General features: G+C 47.4%; 1 protein-coding gene across 1 annotated transcript in view; it reads left to right on the top strand.

Moving 5' to 3' along the window:
* Positions 1-923: 923 nt before the first annotated feature.
* The window catches only part of FOXO1 (forkhead box O1), a 120,600-nt gene continuing 104,220 nt past the window's right edge, over positions 924-17,303 (top strand). The window contains exon 1 of the mRNA XM_049853424.1: positions 924-2,003. Coding sequence (XP_049709381.1) covers positions 1,353-2,003 — 651 coding nt within the window. The 5' untranslated portion in view covers positions 924-1,352. The remainder of the gene's footprint in view (positions 2,004-17,303) is intronic.

Genomic DNA, 17,303 nt, shown 5'->3' with positions numbered 1-17,303 from the left:
AAGGTTCTTGCTGACTGTTCCCCTTGACCTCTTTCGCCCCTCTCCCCTTAACAGGGTGGGCAGAGTCTGAGGTTCCCATCCAGGGGAAGAGGTTCCTAGATGGAACTGTGCTTCCATACAGAATACGAATCTTTCCGTCATTTCTAGCTGTTTGGGTCAAGAATGGAGTGGGCTAGGCCGGTGGCTGTGGGCTGGGCGACTGACCCCCGGCTACGCCCAGGGCGGGCGCGGAGGCTCGGCTCCGGGCTGCGCACAGGTGGTCCCCGCGCGGAGGCGTCGGCGAGGGCGCTCTCGGCGCGGACTGGCAGCCAGGGCCAGCGCCCGGGGCGTGTGCCTGCCGCGCGGGGGCCCAAGGACTTGACAGATCGCCGGGAAGAAAACGTGGAACAAAAACAAACCCCGCTGCCTTCCCCACCTCGCTCTGCAAAGAAACCGTGGGTGGAGTCGAGAGGGGGCGAGCGAGCAGAATTTTGCGAGGCCGCCTCCGCCCTCACAGCCCGCGCCCCGGCCCGCCGCCCGTCCGCCCACTCGCCGGTCCGGGTCCGGCACGGAGCTCGGGCGGAGCGGGCAGTCGCCCCGCTCGGGACCGCCGAGTACTCGGCTTTGCTTTCCGTAGTAAACAAAGTGTGGCCGCCGCCTCCACGCCAGTGTGCCTCCTAGGAATCAGAACACCGAGAGGGCGAGAGACTTGCAGACACACTCGAGAACTACCAGAAAATAATAACAGATCCAAAAAAAAAAGTCAGTGTGTGAAAGAGAAAAACAGCCCACTGCCCCCCACCAATCTGCAGCCACCTCCCCGTGGAAACCGGTCCCCGCCCAGGCCGGCGCTCACTGGCGGCCCACGGGCGCCGCCGCATGCCCATTGGCCGCGCCGGCTGCCACTCAGGGGCGGGCCGGCGCGCGCGCGGCCGCGGGCGGGAGGCCGTGGCAGATCCCGTAAGTCGGGCGGCCGCGTAGTTGCTGCCGCCGCCGCCGCCACATTCAACAGGCAGCAGCGCCGCCGTCGTGCCGCCGGCGAGAGTGAGCGAGCTGCCCGCGACGTCCGTCCGGCCGTGCTTCCGTCCGCGGGCCCTGTCAGCGGGCGCCGGCGCTGCCCCGTGGCTCCGGCCCGCCGTCCCGTCGCGCAGCGGACCCAGAGAAGCCCGGCGTGCTTGATGGACCCGCGAAGTTAAGTTCTAGGCTCGCGCTTCCTTCCCCTTCGAGCTCCTGCCTCCCGGTTTCCGTCGGCTCCCGCAGCGACCTCGCCCCCAAATCTCGGACCGGCTCTCGGCTCCCCTCTCCCGCCGCCAGCCGGTGCTGCGCTCTCCCCTTCTTTGCGCTCCAGCGGCGGGGGAGGGGCGGGGGTCACCATGGCCGAAGCGCCCCAGGTGGTGGAGATCGACCCGGACTTCGAGCCGCTGCCGCGGCCGCGCTCGTGCACCTGGCCGCTGCCCAGGCCCGAGTTCAGCCAGTCCAACTCGGCCACCTCCAGCCCGGCGCCGTCGGGCGGCGCGGCCGCCAGTCTCGACCCCGCGGCGGGCCTGCCCCCGGGCTCGGCGGCCGCTGTCAGCGCCGACTTCATGAACAACCTGAGCCTGCTGGAGGAGAACGATGACTTCCCGCCGGCGCCCGGCTCCGTGGCGGCGGCCGCGGCGGCGGCGGCTGCGGCGGCGGTGGCGGCGGTCGCAGCTGCCGCCACCGGGGGGCTGTGTGGGGACTTCCAGGGTCCGGAGGCGACCTGCCTGCACCCGGCGCCGCCGCAGCCACCGCCGCCCGGGCCGCTGCCGCAGCACCCGCCCGTGCCCCCCGCCACTGCCGGGCCGCTCGCGGGGCAGCCGCGCAAGAGCAGCTCGTCCCGCCGCAACGCGTGGGGCAACCTGTCCTACGCCGATCTCATCACCAAGGCCATCGAGAGCTCGGCGGAGAAGCGGCTTACGCTGTCGCAGATCTACGAGTGGATGGTCAAGAGCGTGCCCTACTTCAAGGATAAGGGCGACAGCAACAGCTCCGCGGGCTGGAAGGTGAGCGGGCCAGGCGGCCGCGGGGGCTCCGGCATCCGTCCGGGTCGCGGTGGGCAGCCGAGGGGGCACCTGTGCAGGTTCGCCCTCCCTGAAGGTGCGGGGCACGAGGGCGGCGCGTGCAGGCGAGAGCAAGGAGAAGTGGCCGAGGCGGGCGGTGGGTCTGCCGAGGACCAGAAGCGGTCCGGGGACCGGTTAGAGGTGTGTGTGCGCGCGTGTGAGTGAAAGATGGAAAGGGACAGGGAAGGGGCCTGTTTCGGGACTGAGGCTGTGAAGAAAGTACGCCGAGAAGTGGAGGTCAGCCCAAGTGGAAAAGTTCGCCAGGAAAAGGAGAGGAAGCTCCCCTTGGTCCCGCGCCCCCACGGCCGGCGTGGGCTCCTGCTCGTGGCTCCCGTCCCTCGCGGAGCTCGGGGTGAGGGCGACTCCTCCGCCCCAGCGGGGCGCGTCCCCCAGCCGTTTCCGCCGCGCTCAGCGGGGGAGGCGCTGCGAGGGGCGCGGGGCGCGGGGCCCCGCCGCCGGAACCCGGACCGCAGGTGGAGGGGGCAGGGAGGGCGCGAGCCGGCCGGAGCCGGTGCCGAGCCGGTGCGGGGCCGCCGCGCAGCTCCCGGCGGCCGGTGCGCACTTTGCTTTGTTTTGATTTTATCCGAAGTGGCCTGGCGTGCGAGGGGCCGGGCGCGCCGAGCCCGAGGCAGCGCCCCCGACACGTGCGGAGGGGCCGCCACCGCCAGCCGAGCGCCGGCGCCGGGCCGCGCGGGCGAGCTGAGCGCCAGGAGTGACCCTCGGCGGGGCGGGGGCGGGAGCTGGCGGCGAGGGAGGGGCCGCGGGCGCAGGAAGCGGCGCCTTTAAAGGGCCAGCGCGTCCGGGCCGCGCGGTCGGCGCGCTGGCGGCGGGGCCGGCGCTTTCCGCGCAGGGAAGTGCTCCCAGATTTGGCCGCGCCCCAAGTGACCGGGGCTGGGGATGCGTTTGTCTTCTCTCTTGCCTCCTCAGTGCTTATCGAGCGCGGAGGTGCAAGTGAGCGGCGAAGCAGGGCTCCCTTTCAGACGGCGTTTTGAGGGAGTCGGAGCGGAGGTGCGCACCAGTGGAACGCGCGGGACCTTCCGGCTGGCGGGGAGCTGTAGATGACTGTGTCTCCGGCTCCTTTTCGCTATTCGGGGAGAAAGAGAAAAAGAAAGAATCACGGGGCAGGCCGATGTATCCCTACCCCGAGGTGGAGCAGGCCTCGAGGTCCACCGGGGGACCGGCCCTGAGGTGGCTTTCCTTTGGTCCATTCGCTGTTTGGCCTCAGGAAGCTGGCAGTTTCTGCTTGTCACAGCCGGCGGTTTGATGTAAAGAATCAAACTCCCTCCTCCCTTTTCTTCGCTTGACTCAACAGCATAATAAGAATCGGCCTTTGCTGCGCAGTTGTAACGTTCAGCATGCTCGATATAACTGTCATCTCTGTCGTTAATGTGTGTCAAAAAGGTCACGTTGCGAACATCATGCTGAAGTTCCTGGAGAAGCAGCCAGGGTTTATTTTTTCCAAAATATGTTTTGGAGTAAAAGTTATCACTTACCGTAAACGTTATTACTAGGCATTATATGCAGTTTGACCAAGTGTTCCGAAAAAGGAAAGTGCCTCCTTTAAGCTCTGCACATATTTGAAATCACAAAATTGGGATTGTCTGCAAAATCCAATTTTACTTAATATTTGAATTTAAGTACTTACTTGCTCCCCTGTCAGTACCGCTTGAATTATTTAGTATAAAGCATTTGGCATTTAAAAAGAAGCAAACTTTTTTTGTAGTACGTTGTCCATTTTTACGTCCTTCGGAATGGATACAACGTACTTCAGCTTGCTTGTCTTTATAGATAGAGAAAGGCAATGTTTTGGGATTATTTTTAGTTTTGCCTCTTAAATGACATTAAGTCCCTTTTTAAAAGATACGATTATAATTTTATTTCATTTTATTTTGTTATCAGAGCAAGAACTAGTAAGTATTAAGGAAAATACATGTCCAGAATTGGAGGCCCAGTGGCTGCGCCCAGTGGGAGCCTTGTGGGCCTTTGGGAGGGAGCAAGCTGCTATTCTCAAATGAATGTTTTCAGGAGTCAGTTGGTGCAAGTCAAATTACAGCAAGTGCATTTTCAGTTTGAGTAAAAGGGTATTTTAAGAAGAAAAGAAACAACTTCAAGCGTTCTAACTCATGATTAGTCTTTTGGTTATAGTTTTTCACAAAAATGAGTTTCTTGTTAAAACCAAGTTTCACTCTCAGATGTGAGACTCCCCTGTTCTAAAGATCCATAAGAGAGAAATTTTTACTACTTTTGACTTAAAATTTAGTTCTAAAATGCAAACCAACTAAGACTTAATTGTTTTAGGTCTGGGGAGAGAGCTTTGGAACTAAACATTTCCTCTGATTTACTCCTGGGAATTAGACTGAATCTTTAATTAAATATAGTTTCTTGTGATCTGCTTCCTGGGGCCCGCCTGAGACTTTGTAAGCCATTTGTATAGGACAGAACAGTTGGAAAGCTGCTAAAGAGTTCAAAAACTTCTCTCTTAATTTACTTAGTTAAGCAGTGGTTATATTTGTGGGGATATGCATTTTAAATTTGTGGGGATGGTACATTAAATCTTCTTTTCTCTTTTTTTAGTATTGGCTAGAACTATTGTAAGGTCATGCACAAAGTGGAAGCCAAGACTTTTGGAAAACCCGGGATCTTTTAAACCTGGTATTCTGTTTATAAATAGTGCTACTTCATTTCCACACTCTGTTTCATCACATAGAAAGCTTTCTGTAGTGGCTCATTTACGTTAGTTGTGTTGCGAAGTAGTGTTGTGAGCGCTGATATGTATGTATTTTGTATGTATATATATTTTTTAATGGCAGTTTTGAGCTGACTTGATATTATTTGGAACACTTAATTTAGATTAAAAGAGTGCTCTGACAACATTTGTTAAAGTTTTAAATTGTTTTTGGAATAAAATCTTTAATTTGGTCTATGAACTGACAGTGAATTGTCTTCTTATTTTGAAAATTCATACACATTCTGAAATTTGGGCTCTTGAGGGGTGAGCAAGCAGCCAGAGATGCCATGAGAGGAACATGACAGCTTTCTTGCTGCAGTCACATTTGACCGAAAGCTTTGCTAAAGGCTGAGATTTCCGTGGATCTGTTGTGGACATGTCTTGCAGCTGAAATATTTTGTCCAGAAATTCCCAAACAAATGCCAAATCTGAATGCTTCAGTTGAGACTCAGAAGAATTTTATTTTTTACCTATGGTTTTGTGGCGTATCTTTGGGCAGAGGGGTGGCTTCTGTTTTGAATGATACTTTGAATGATACTCAGCTTTTTTTTTCCCCTTAAGTGAGTACCAGAAAAAAAAAGAAGACATTTTAATTCTCATGTGAACTTAAAAAGTTCAGTGAGACCCCAAAATTGGTGAAAAGGGTATCACAGCAGCAGCAGACACAAATCATTGCTGTGCTTTGTCCCTTTCAAGGGCAGTCTTTTAACTGGCCATGTGAAATGAGGGGAAAGAACGCTCAGTGATAAGGTAGAAGCCATAAGAGTCTGGAAGTAGTTTTGCCTGTCCTTGTGCTTCTGACCTCTTCATTTAAGCTCCTAAACTGCGGTTCTGTAATTAGACATTCTAGGAGAGCAGCTGCTGTATTTCCCTGGAATCTCTTTGGGGAGCCTGAACTATTTGCATTTTTGTGGAACACTTTGCCCTTGGAAACCACCCAGTACCCAGGCATCATGGGCATTTGCCTGGCCGGTTTTTTCTTTCTGTGTGCCGTAACTTTTGGTCTTCTTGGAATTCTCTTGGACGAGCACTATAAACCCCATGGTGACTGGGAGCAAGCAGATGACTTTTCACTGTAGGGAGGACTGAGTGAGCCAGGGTGGGTTCATCCCTGGTTCCCTGCAGCTCAAGATTTTCTTGGCCTTCATAGCAGCAGCTTGCAGAAATTCACCCCGCCCCTCCTCAGGGACCTCCCTGGGGTCAGATAAACTGCCTTTTCTTGGTGCATGCAAAATTCTGAAGTTGCTGTGGTTGTTACTCAGTTGCAATTCTGAGAGGATCAGATGAATCTGACCCAAACCCATTGCCTTTGAGCCCGTTCCGACTCATAGCGACCTTAAAGGACAGAGTAGAACTGCCCAGTAGCATTTCCCAGGAGCGTCTGGTGGATTTGAACTGCCGACCTTTTTGGTTTGCAACTATAGCTCTTATACACTATGCCACCTGGGTTTCCGGATGAATCCGAAAAAATGCTTTTTTTCATGTCTTAAGGGGCTAAGGCTCATATGCCAATGGTTATGCAGTATACAAATGTACTTAAGTGTGGAAGAAATGTTTCTCTTTGTTAATTGCTGATAAGGATGAACAAAAAGCAAGTCAGTGACACAGAAGTTCTTTGCAGAGAATTACTACTTGTTATTTATGGTCTTCTGAGGAACATATGGAAACCCTGGTAGCATAGTAGTTAAGAGCTATGTCTGTTAACCAAAAGGTCGGCAGTTCAAATCCACCCAGGGCTCCTTGGAAACCCTATGGGGCAGTTCTTCTCTGTCCTTTAGGATTGCTATGAGTCGGAATCCCCATTGAAGGCAATGGGGTTTTTTTTTTTTTTTTTGGTTTTAAGGAACATATGAATCATGAGGAAACCCTGGTGGCGTAGTGGTTAAGTGCTGTGGCTGCTAACCAAAAGGTCGGCAGTTTGAATCCACCAGGCACTCCTTGGAAACTCTACGGGGCAGTTCTACTCTGTCCTCTAGGGTCGCTATGAGTCGGAACCGACGCGATGGCAGTGGGTTTTGCTTTTTTATGAATCATGAAAATGCATTTTTGTATGTTAGTCACTTGGTATGGTTCAACTTTTTTTTTAAAAAAACTTTTTTTCTCCCATGCCCTGGTGGCCCACTGGTTAAGGGTTATGGCTGCTAACCAAAAGGTTGACGGTTCAAATGTGCCAGCCGCTCCTTGGAAACCGTATGAGTCAGTTCTACTTTGCCCCATAGGGTCGCTATGAGTTGGAATCAAGTTGATGGCAATGGGCTTGGTTTTTTTTTTTTTTCTTTTTGTGAGCATCCCAGTTTACTTGGTTATTGTCTGTAAGATTTATCAACTTGTAGATTAAGTGCTACAAATACTGAGCCTTGGGTTGACTTATTTTTGCCACTTGGAAGGCATTTGGGCTGCTTTCTTTTTCCTTTCATCCTTGTATAGTTTCAATGTAAGCTAAAAAAGAAAAGTAAACTAGTTTTGATATTAAACCAACACAATTAGAAAGCTAAATCTGCAACCTGTTTTTAGCATATTGTTCAGTGAATTTTCACCTTGATGCATTCTTTAAATAAGGGCATAAGTTCATCATGTGTTCTTTGTATCAGGTATAGTCATTACAGAAAAAAGTTTTAATGGTCAATAATCACTAAGGATGGGGTTGGTTCCAAGTCTTCCCCTTTCTCAGCTTTCTGTTGACCATCACCTCCGTAGAAATCCTTTCTTAATCTTGATTTCTTAAGTTGTACTATCCTGATCCTGCCTTGATTCTGGCTTGATTTCTGCTTCTCCCCAAGTTGGTGCACTCATTTTTTGTTTTCTTTTCCTCAAGCATAAATGCTCCTCTGGATTAGTCATGGACTTTTTCTCTGGTTCTCTTTTCCCCCAATATTATCCATGTCTCCAGCTACCTAAGGGCCCTAAATGTCCCACTTTCGCCTCATGTTTAACATGGCTAAAGCCATAATACTGTATTTCTCCCACTCTTCAGCACCCTTTCCTCCTCTTTCTCACAGTCCCTAGAGACCTTCAGTTCCCAGCCCCTAAGCATCCCCCTAGGTTAGCTCTTATTATTTTAGGCCTAGACCATTCTGTCCCCAGAACTTGGATCATCTGTGCCCCTGTTGGAAAGTCTGCAAATCTTGCTTGGTCTGCAAGGCTCAAGTCGCCTCCAGCAACTTTGGATATTGGCTCCTGCCCAAAGGAATTTTACCTTCTTTGAGCAAATGCCTGGTTATCTGTTAATTCATGCTGTTGTGTATTATAATATAATGTCTGCACGTTTTAGCATCTCAGTTACATTGTAAATGCCTTGGGGACAGGGGCATGTTTTCTGCTTTCTTTTTTTGTCCTCCTGCCCCCCCCCCCCCCGCCCCAGTTTTGGTTTTGGTGGCTACCACAGAACCTTTCACAGTGCTAAGTACATAAAACATAGTTCTCTGTAAATACTTGTTGCCTTGAATATATACCTCTGGATCAAAGCTGGTTGCTTGAGTTACACTTAAACAGCTAGGTCATTTAATGCAGTAAGAAATATAGATAATTGATAAAAGATGGTTTTATAAGGAGGAAAAAAAAGTAATGTGAATGAGGAGAAAGTAAACTCAAATATACTCATTTGTTTATTTAGGAAATATTTCAGTGTTTGCTGTATGCTTGATGAAACAGGTGATGGCGATAACCAAGCCAAAACAGTCCCATCTTCCATAGCAGTCTGCCCAGTGCAGTGCTTGGCAGGAGAGAGTAATGGTTAAAACCACACAGCAGTTCACTGGCTGCTGTCCAGCAGGCTGCCAGCATACCTGCTCAGTGCCTGTCATGGGGTGGTAATGAAGGGAGCTACAACGATGTGTTTACATTTTATGGAATAAATTCCTGCATGTGTACTTTAATGTGCTTTTTGGTCAGCTTTTCTGTACTCTTCATTGTATTGTTAGGAAAAAAATTTTTAAACACGAATCTTTTATATTTCAACTTCCTGTCTTTCAAGATTATCACAATCTGCTTAATGTAAGGATAATTTAAATACTGGTATAACTAAAGAACAGTGCTTTAAAAAAATTTCAGTACACGGTATAAATATTTTTTCCACTTACTAATTGAATGATTGCTCTGTACAAGACATGCTAGGTGCTGTTATCATCATCCACTAATCCAAGCACAGGAATGAAGGAGCTTATAATGATATGTCTCAATGGCTCCAGAGGGGGTTATGTTTTGATAGACTGGACCCAAAATTGATGCCAAGCAGACAGACGTAATTGAATGTATTTAGGATACTGAGAGTGAGTCTATTTGCTTGTGATAAACTAAAAGGTTTATGCAACAAAAATTATTGTGGATATCAAAGGGCACGGATACAGATTTATTAAACGTCATCAGCTCTTTTAGAAATAACAAGTGTTTGAAAAAATGCAGGAAAATCTTTGATTGGTATGTTTATACCTGTATTAACCAGTGCCTTTGAGTTAGTAGATGTTATTTAAGAGACATCTTGCTGAGGGGAGGGAAGTACTTAAAAAGAAAATAGACTGCATAGACCACTACTGTGAGGTTCTATCAAGTGTGTAAATCACCTTCCACGGGGAGAAAATAGCTTTCAAAACACACCAGAACATCGTACTTGCAAGATTGCTAATGATGCCAGGCTGAGCTAGTCACAGTCAACTAGGAAACAATGTGTCACTGGCCAATAGTTTTTTTCCCACTATTACTGTTGGGAGATCAAGTGAAGTTCAGAATTTCAGCTCATCTTTGGTCTCTTCACGCCAGGAGATAAGAGCAGTATTAGGTAAAAGGTCTTCATCTTCACTTGTGCCTCCTGTTGTCTCTGATACTGAGAGAGGGAAGTGTAGGGTCTTATCTCCCTCAGAGAGGAGAGGTGGAAGTCAGCTTGTAGATTTGTGGGGAAGTAGATAGTTTTTTTTCCAAGATAGCCAATCCCTCCTGACATTAAGTCAGGTGAGCTCTCTAATTTTTGCGGATGGCTCTGTCTTCTTGAAAGAGAATGCCACCTCTAAGTGTCAAGGCTCATTGGTCTACCTGGCCACACCCTGACCTGGGATGTGCTCTTATCTCCAACAGGCTTTCCTTGCCTCACACACTGCGCTGACCACCACCAATTTCCCTGTGACTTGGTTCCAACATCACTGTAGAGACCTTTGAGACTTAAATATTTTTCTACCTTGATTTCCTCCCCCCGCCACCCATAATATTTGTCTTTTCTTACAGTGTTGTCCTTTGTGTGGTTTAAATTACAGAACTAATTTAAAGGTCTCCTAATCTGGGACCTTAACAGCTTTGGAGGTGCTGCCGAACTCATCTGATTAAAGAAGAGCTGTGAAGAGAAAGAGGGTGGGAAGAGAGGGGTGGCATTTCCATTTGTTCTCTTTTGTTTATTGAAGACGTTTCTTGCATAAACAGGTTTTTCTCAGCTGGCCTTCCTCACAAAGCTGGAGAATGGGTGATGGTTTTGTGAATCTCTATGCATTTGAATGAGGAAAAAATGAACCATTCACAGTTCCCTATTCGTGAAGCTGTTATATGACTGCCTTTGCACTGCTGGAAAGGACTATGTGATTGGTTTACGCAGGTAAAAATTTGAAAGTAGCTAAATGAACCTGGCATCTGCAACGGGACATTAGTGGTTGTGTTTTCCAATAGTAGTAAAAGTGAGAAGAGCCCTGGTGGCCCAAGTTTAAGAGATTGGTGATTGGCTTAAGCAGTTTGTAATTGGCCGCTAACTGGAAGGTTGGTGGTGTGAACCCAGCCAGTGGCACTGTGGAAGGAATACCTGGCAATTTGCTTCCATGAAGATTATAGCCAAGAAAATCCTATGGAGCAGTTCTACTCTGTAACACATGGGGCTGCCCTGAGTCGGGGTACCTCCACCACACCTAACAACAGTAAAAGTCCAAGAGCATCCTTAATCCTCTAAGTCTTGTTTTGACCCGAGGCAAGAGTGGGGCCTGACGAAGGAAGCAGGAGCAGCAAAACTGGTTCGGATTACACTGGAAGATGAAGACGATCCTCCCAGGGGCTCGGTATCTTGAAGAGTTGGCTGAGGCCTGGAGCACTTAGCTTTGACTCCTCTCTGCTTTTCTTCTCCCTGCATATCAATTTTTCTTTTTTAATCTAGAAAATTAGTTTTTCCTCTGCCAGGATGGTGCCATGCAGGCGGTTGAAGGGAAAGCCCATCTATTGTCTGAATGAGAAATCAGGACACTCACAGAATGGGAGAATCTTTACCTTTGTGACGGTGGCAAGGGTGAAGGTGAAAATGGCTCACTGTGTGCCATTCTGTATCTGAAAAGAAACGCGTTTGGACTTCAAGTCCAATTTGGAAGCGCAGTTATAATTGAATCATCCAATTCCTAGGCTTGTAAATATCCTGTGTCCTTCAAAGCTTGGAAACAGAACGCCAACATAAACATTTGGGAAGGAGCTGGGTGAGGGAGCGTCGCATCGCAGACGGCGGGCTGCTGGGAGGTGAGCTGGGTAAGGGAGCGTCGCATCGCAGGTGGCGGGCTGCTGGGAGGTGAGGTCGGAGGGAGTAGTTCCCGTGTGGTTTAGCTAGGGTCTCTTATTTTAGCAAAGTCTTGAGGTGGCAATGGTTGAAATATGGATTTTATTGTACTGTTTTGATAGGAAAATTATTTTCGGTTTTTCCTGTATGATCTCAAATGCAGTGTTGTGTGAGTGACACATCAAGCTGGGTCCATCATTTTGTGTCAGCGAAGACGTAGCCTCAGGACTCTTGCTGTGAGTCCTAATTTGCCAGGTCATGGATCTGTCACAGCAGTGTCAGGTTTCAGCCCTGCATGATGTGATTTGAATACTGGAGACACTGAGCTACCTTAAGGCACACATTCCTTTCACCTGCTTCGGTGGGGCTCACCCCCTGCTCGGCTGGACCTGACGAGGCCAAGAGAGGAGTTGTCAGTGTCAGCTGAGGTTGTTTGTGTCCGAGGTACCAAGCCGGCCGCATCTCTGTAGACAGAATGTAAGCTCTGGTCGGCCTGGATGGGTTCGTATGCAGGCCATCGTGAAATTTGCATGTGATGAATGTGAAAGCTTCCCTCGGACTGTCCCACTGAGAGCGCTTTCTGTAATCCCTGGGACTGGATTGGCCTTTTGGAATTTAACTTTCTCCTTAGTGGCTCATTATGACATTTGCATCCATTCAGTGTGAATGATTCCCGTCTTCTCACTCTCTTCTGTTACCTGCCTGCCCGAAGTGGTTTCTTGAACCATTTAAATTTGTGAAATGTAATTGACTATGTAGAACAGAGGTGTACGTTTTTTTTTATACTCATTTGTGTTGACATAAAGCTTTTAGATTATTGTATAAAGCTAATTTTAAACAGCGTTAGCATCTGATGGTTTTACATTTTAAAGGAGGTCACCAGCATGGCTAGTGACATTTTTGTTCTTTTCTGAAGTATTTGGGGGATCATTAGAAAACTAGCCCTAAGGAAATTTATCAGGATTAAAATTCCTGTAATTAGCCGTGCTTGTATGTGGTTTGCGTTCCTCTCCTTGGTTCCGTAGTGGGTACCTCTTCAGCTGTATGACACTAACCTGTAGTAGCCCTCCTGTGGAGCTGTATTCCAGTGGTCCTGGGATGTTTCTTTAAGGTGCTTTATATTTCTTGAAATGCTGTCTTGACTCCCTTGATTTTCTTGGTCATATACTGAGAAACCAAAAACCAAACCAAACCCGTTGCCATCCAAAAACCAAACCAAACCCGTTGCCATCCAGCCAATTCCGACTTATAGTGATGCTATAGAACAGAGTAGAACTGCCCCATAGAGTTGCCAAGGAGCGCCTGGTGGATTTGAACTGCTGACCATTTGGTTAGCAGCTGTAGTGCTTAACCATTATGCCACCAGGGTTTCCCATTCTAAAAATAAAAGAGATGAAAGCAGAATCCAGGTTGAAATAAGAATTTAAGAGCATGGTTGTTGTAGCTACAAGAATCACCCTGGCTGTTCTTCATTGTTTGTTGGTTCCCTGGAACCAGCCCTCCCTGGGTTTGGAGGAGGAGGCCTGCCCTGCGGCCCCTTCAGGTCCCTTCAGCGAGTTCCCTTTTTCATGATCTTTTCAGCTTAAAATTGTTGGTGTGGTACCTAATGCCAGAGTAGATTTTCATGAAGTGATCGGTTCAGCTTATTGACTTTAAAGCCATTGATTAAGTAGTTTCTTAAATCTGTGCCATTGCATCCCTCAGTGTGACTGCTTTATTTTGAGCTAAAGGGGGAGTGGAGAGGACACAGAAAGAGCAGAGGGGATACTGCATTAATACAGACATAGCCCATATTGATGCCGAGTGTGGTTTTCTCCACAAACTGTTGGAGTTGTGTGGGCAAAATCAGTCAATTTCTTAATTCATTAGCATTTGCTCATATGCCTTATACATTATATTTTTAAGAAAATATTGTGCCGTGTGAGCCCACTGAACAATGTGAAGAATCCTGGGCTGTATTAAATGTGAATGTATTCATAGAAGATCCTACTTATTTTCCTTTTTGATGAAAGCATGGAGATATTTTAATGAAAGACAAGCTGTCGACTCCTGCCTGTGTTTATGTTAAAAGAGGCAGGAAGGGGAAAAGGAAAACCTGCTAACAGGAGTTGGTCCTGACTGACAATTGGGGGCCTCCAATTAAAGCCTCATTTACACACCCCACCCCCACTTGTATTTCAAAGAACATTTTTTAAAGAGGGCAGTGAGGAAGCAGTAACGGAGTCAGAGGGATCAAGTGAATTTCCGATCCTACGGTAGGAATTCTTTTTCTGACTAAATTCTTTGTGCTTCTTAACTGTGAATACACCCTTGGGAGTTGGACTAGCTAACTCCCCCGTCTCCTTCAGTCACCTGCTCTATTAAGCTTGTTTCTGGGTGGCTGCTGAGACTGTCAGGGACTCACTGCTGGAAAATAATTGACATTGACTTTTATGAACTAAACTGTCAAGTTAGTGATGGGCCTTTTGCTTGTGCTCCTGTTCCCTCAGGCTGCTGTCTGTTACTTGGTCCTGAAACAGGTTAGCAGCCACCTTTCTGCAGACCTGTGGAGGGCACATCACAACATGGAAAGTGAGCCAAACCAAAACCCAAACCCACTGCCGTCAGGTCGGATTCCGACTCCTAGTGACCCATAGGACACAGTAGAACTGGCCTGTAGGGTTTTCCAAGGCTGTAAATATTTCTGGAAGCGGACCGCGATATCCTCCCATGGGGCCGTTGATGGGTCCAAACTGCCATCTTTTTGGAGAGCAGAGCATGACAACTTATTAGACCACATTTATTGTGGAAATGAACTTGGATGTGACTAGGACGCCTGCATGCTTAGTCTTAAAACTAAGTCTTTGAATTTGCCTCTTCCATTTTTCATGAGGTTCGAGCTTTTGGATTTACAGTTACTCATTCTGGTTATAAAAATATTTTATTTCAGTCTGGCCAAATACGAGGCATGACCTTTGACATCCTGCTTGGCTGTGCCTGAGAATTTGACATCCTTCATTTTAGATGGAATTCCCTTCTTTTGTTTCCTGTGATTAGTGTGGGGAATACACATTTTGGCCTTTTCAACCAGAGGTGGAGGAAGACAGGAAAAAGTAAACTTGGAACACAGAGGGTATTAATGATTTTGTCTCTGCCGGGTGTGGCTCACGTGGCATGCTCTTCACAGAGCTCCGGCCTGGGAGGCATTTAGTCGTGGCAGCACGCTAAGAAAATTCTGTAATCACATTTGGTTTCGTTTTCTTTGATCTAGATTTATTTTTGATTAGTTTGAAATATTATGGTCTTTGAACTGTTGTGCATTTAAGTGCACATGGTGGAAAGCACGAAAATCCTTGTCACATCTTTTTGTGATGCCTTGACCAGCCCTAAGTACACCCTCAAGCAGCATCAGGAACTGCGAGAGGGAATGCCTTTTACCCCTCCCCTCCTTGGTGGTGTTTTACATCTGTGATTCTGTTTTATGAATGCAATCAGAATCACCATCAATACGTATACCCTTTGGATTGTCATGGCATTTAACGATCCAAAATTTGATGAGGTGGAGAGAAACTGTTGAAGCCAGAGTTTTAAAATATTTCCCTTTTTAAAACTCGTAAAAGTAACAGAAAAACTGCAACCCACTCCCACCCCATATAACCCACTGGCAGGCTTCTCATTTCCCATCTAAGGCTGACACCCAGGATAAACTAGTTGAAAGTGTAGGTTGTAATAAGTCTGTCTGCTGTGTTCTCAGTTAACCACTAAGTGAAAAATGCCGTATGTAGCCTGCTTGGCTTTTGAAGGTATAAATGGACGTGGCTGCTGGTAAAAAGGCACTTCTTCTCATTACCTCCTACACCTCTCTTGCTTTTCATTGCCTGTGTGCTTTCCTCCTCATTGTCAGTACCCTCAGTTAAAACACCTGATTCGAATGAGTTTCTCCAACCTGTTAATATAAATTAACATAAATAAGTTTCTTTAAAAGTCATTACTGGTTGCAGATGTGTTATATTTGTTACACCAATTCTGTTGCATTTATTAACTGCCTTTGGAATGTTCATTACGTTAATAGACTTGATCACATTCAGAAGTGTTTGCAAATAGAGGATTTAAGTGTCCGACAGACAAACTGTGCAGTAGTTCCCTTCCTGTGCGGGCATTCCCGTGTTTCCTAGTTCTTTGACTCCAGGGTTTTCAGGTTTATTAAACTTTTTGTTACAGAGGGTATGAAGAATCATGGTGTCTTAGCGTGAGCAGACTAAAGCTGGCAACTGATGCAGGATTTTGAGAATCCACCGCCTCTCAAACTGCTACAAACTTCGTTTCCGTAACGAGCCTGCGATTCCTCTTGTAATCTTCACCACCTCTTGCCTACATGGATTTGGGCCACAGCCAACAAAACCCTATGGAGTTCTGCTTTGACACACACGGTGTCGCCGTGGTCAGAATTGGCTCACTGGTACCGGTAACAAAAACAAAACAAAACAGAACAACCAAACCCATTGCTACTGAGGCAATTCCGACTCCTCACCACCCTTTAGGACAGAGTGGAACTGCCCCAGAGGGTTTCCAAGGAGCAGGTGGTGGATTCAGGCTTTCGGTTAGCATTCGAGCTCTTAACCACTGTACCACCAGGGCTCCACTGGTACTGGTGATCCAGTCTTAATCACAGATTGTTAAGGATGTGTTTTTCAATTTCTTTCTGTCTCAATTTCCTCACCTTTGTTTTTGGACATGATAATTGGCCAGCCAGCACCAGTGTCTATAAAATGCTTGGAGATCCTCAGACGAAAGGTGCTGGTTAGATACATTTTCTAGCACCATGGGAGGACACCCTTGGATCACCAGCATGTTTCACAACTGATGTGGGTCGTTTCAGAACCATCAGAATTCCCTGTGGCATTTGCTTTTTATAATGCCCTCATGAGCCTAACCCAGATCTGTAATTTCACAGCGAACATTAGGAGTCTTGGATTCTGTTTCTAGATTGGTAACCAGATAATTCATATTCAGACAAGTTACATCACTGCTTTGCAGCTGCTTCATCTGTAAAATGGGGTTAATGATACCACTGGGAAGTACTTGTAAGACAAGTTGAGATGCTCAGAGCAACAAGCTGTGTAATTATACCATTACCCAAAATATTTGGGACTTAAAATTCAGGGCAGCTGAGAGTCTGGGGCCTTTATTTTTCATTTAGGGGCTTCCTGATTATATGGAATATTGTAAGATTAAAAACACAGACCAGACCAAAGAGAGATCCAAAACGTCTAACTAGATCTCTTTACTAACTTACCTGGTAATTCTGGTAGTGAGCTTGATGAGGGCATCCTGGAAGGTTTTTGCTGTTTCTGTGTTTCAGAAGAACCTTCTAGGGTGTGGAAAAATGGCTGGCGACATGAAAACGCAGGGTGTAAAATTGTATATATGCTTGGATTGTGTAAGTGGGTAGCTTTTTTTCCCTTTATATTTTTTCCTTATTTTTCAGTTCTAAGCAACAAACATGTATTTCTTTTAATAGAAGTTTTGTGCTTTTTCAAATGAAAATGCAGTTTATGGTTCTCTAGCCATCTTCCTTGAGCAAGTGTTGAACTTGGAGATACTGTCAGGGAGGAGGAGAGGACTAGACTTTGACTTTATTGAGAGTCTTTCATGTGCTGGGCAGAGGCAAGACTGGGCTGGTCATTTTAGGGTTCTGAGGTGTAAGTTTGCAAAGTTTCTCTGTGGTGGCAGCTGTGAGAGATGCCTTTTCAGGGGACTTTTTTATCTGTAAGTACAGTTGCCAGTGTAGAGGTGAAGGTGACTCTGTGATGGAAGTAGACACTACATACACTACTGTGATGGTTCAGGTTATGTGTCAACTTGGCTAGGCCATGATTCTCAGTGGTTTGGCAGTTAATATGTAACCATCCTCCATTTTGTGATCTGATGTGAGCAGCCAATCACTTGAAAGGTGAGTTTCCTTAGGGGTGTGGCCTGCATCCAGTAGATATGGATGTTCTAGCAAAGCTTACTCTCTGTCCGTCCT

The sequence above is a fragment of the Elephas maximus genome, chromosome 14 (assembly GCF_024166365.1).
Source record: "Elephas maximus indicus isolate mEleMax1 chromosome 14, mEleMax1 primary haplotype, whole genome shotgun sequence".
Lineage (NCBI taxonomy): Eukaryota > Metazoa > Chordata > Mammalia > Proboscidea > Elephantidae > Elephas > Elephas maximus.
Note: the sequence above shows the minus strand (reverse complement) of the source record. Positions and strands in the feature narration are given on the sequence as shown.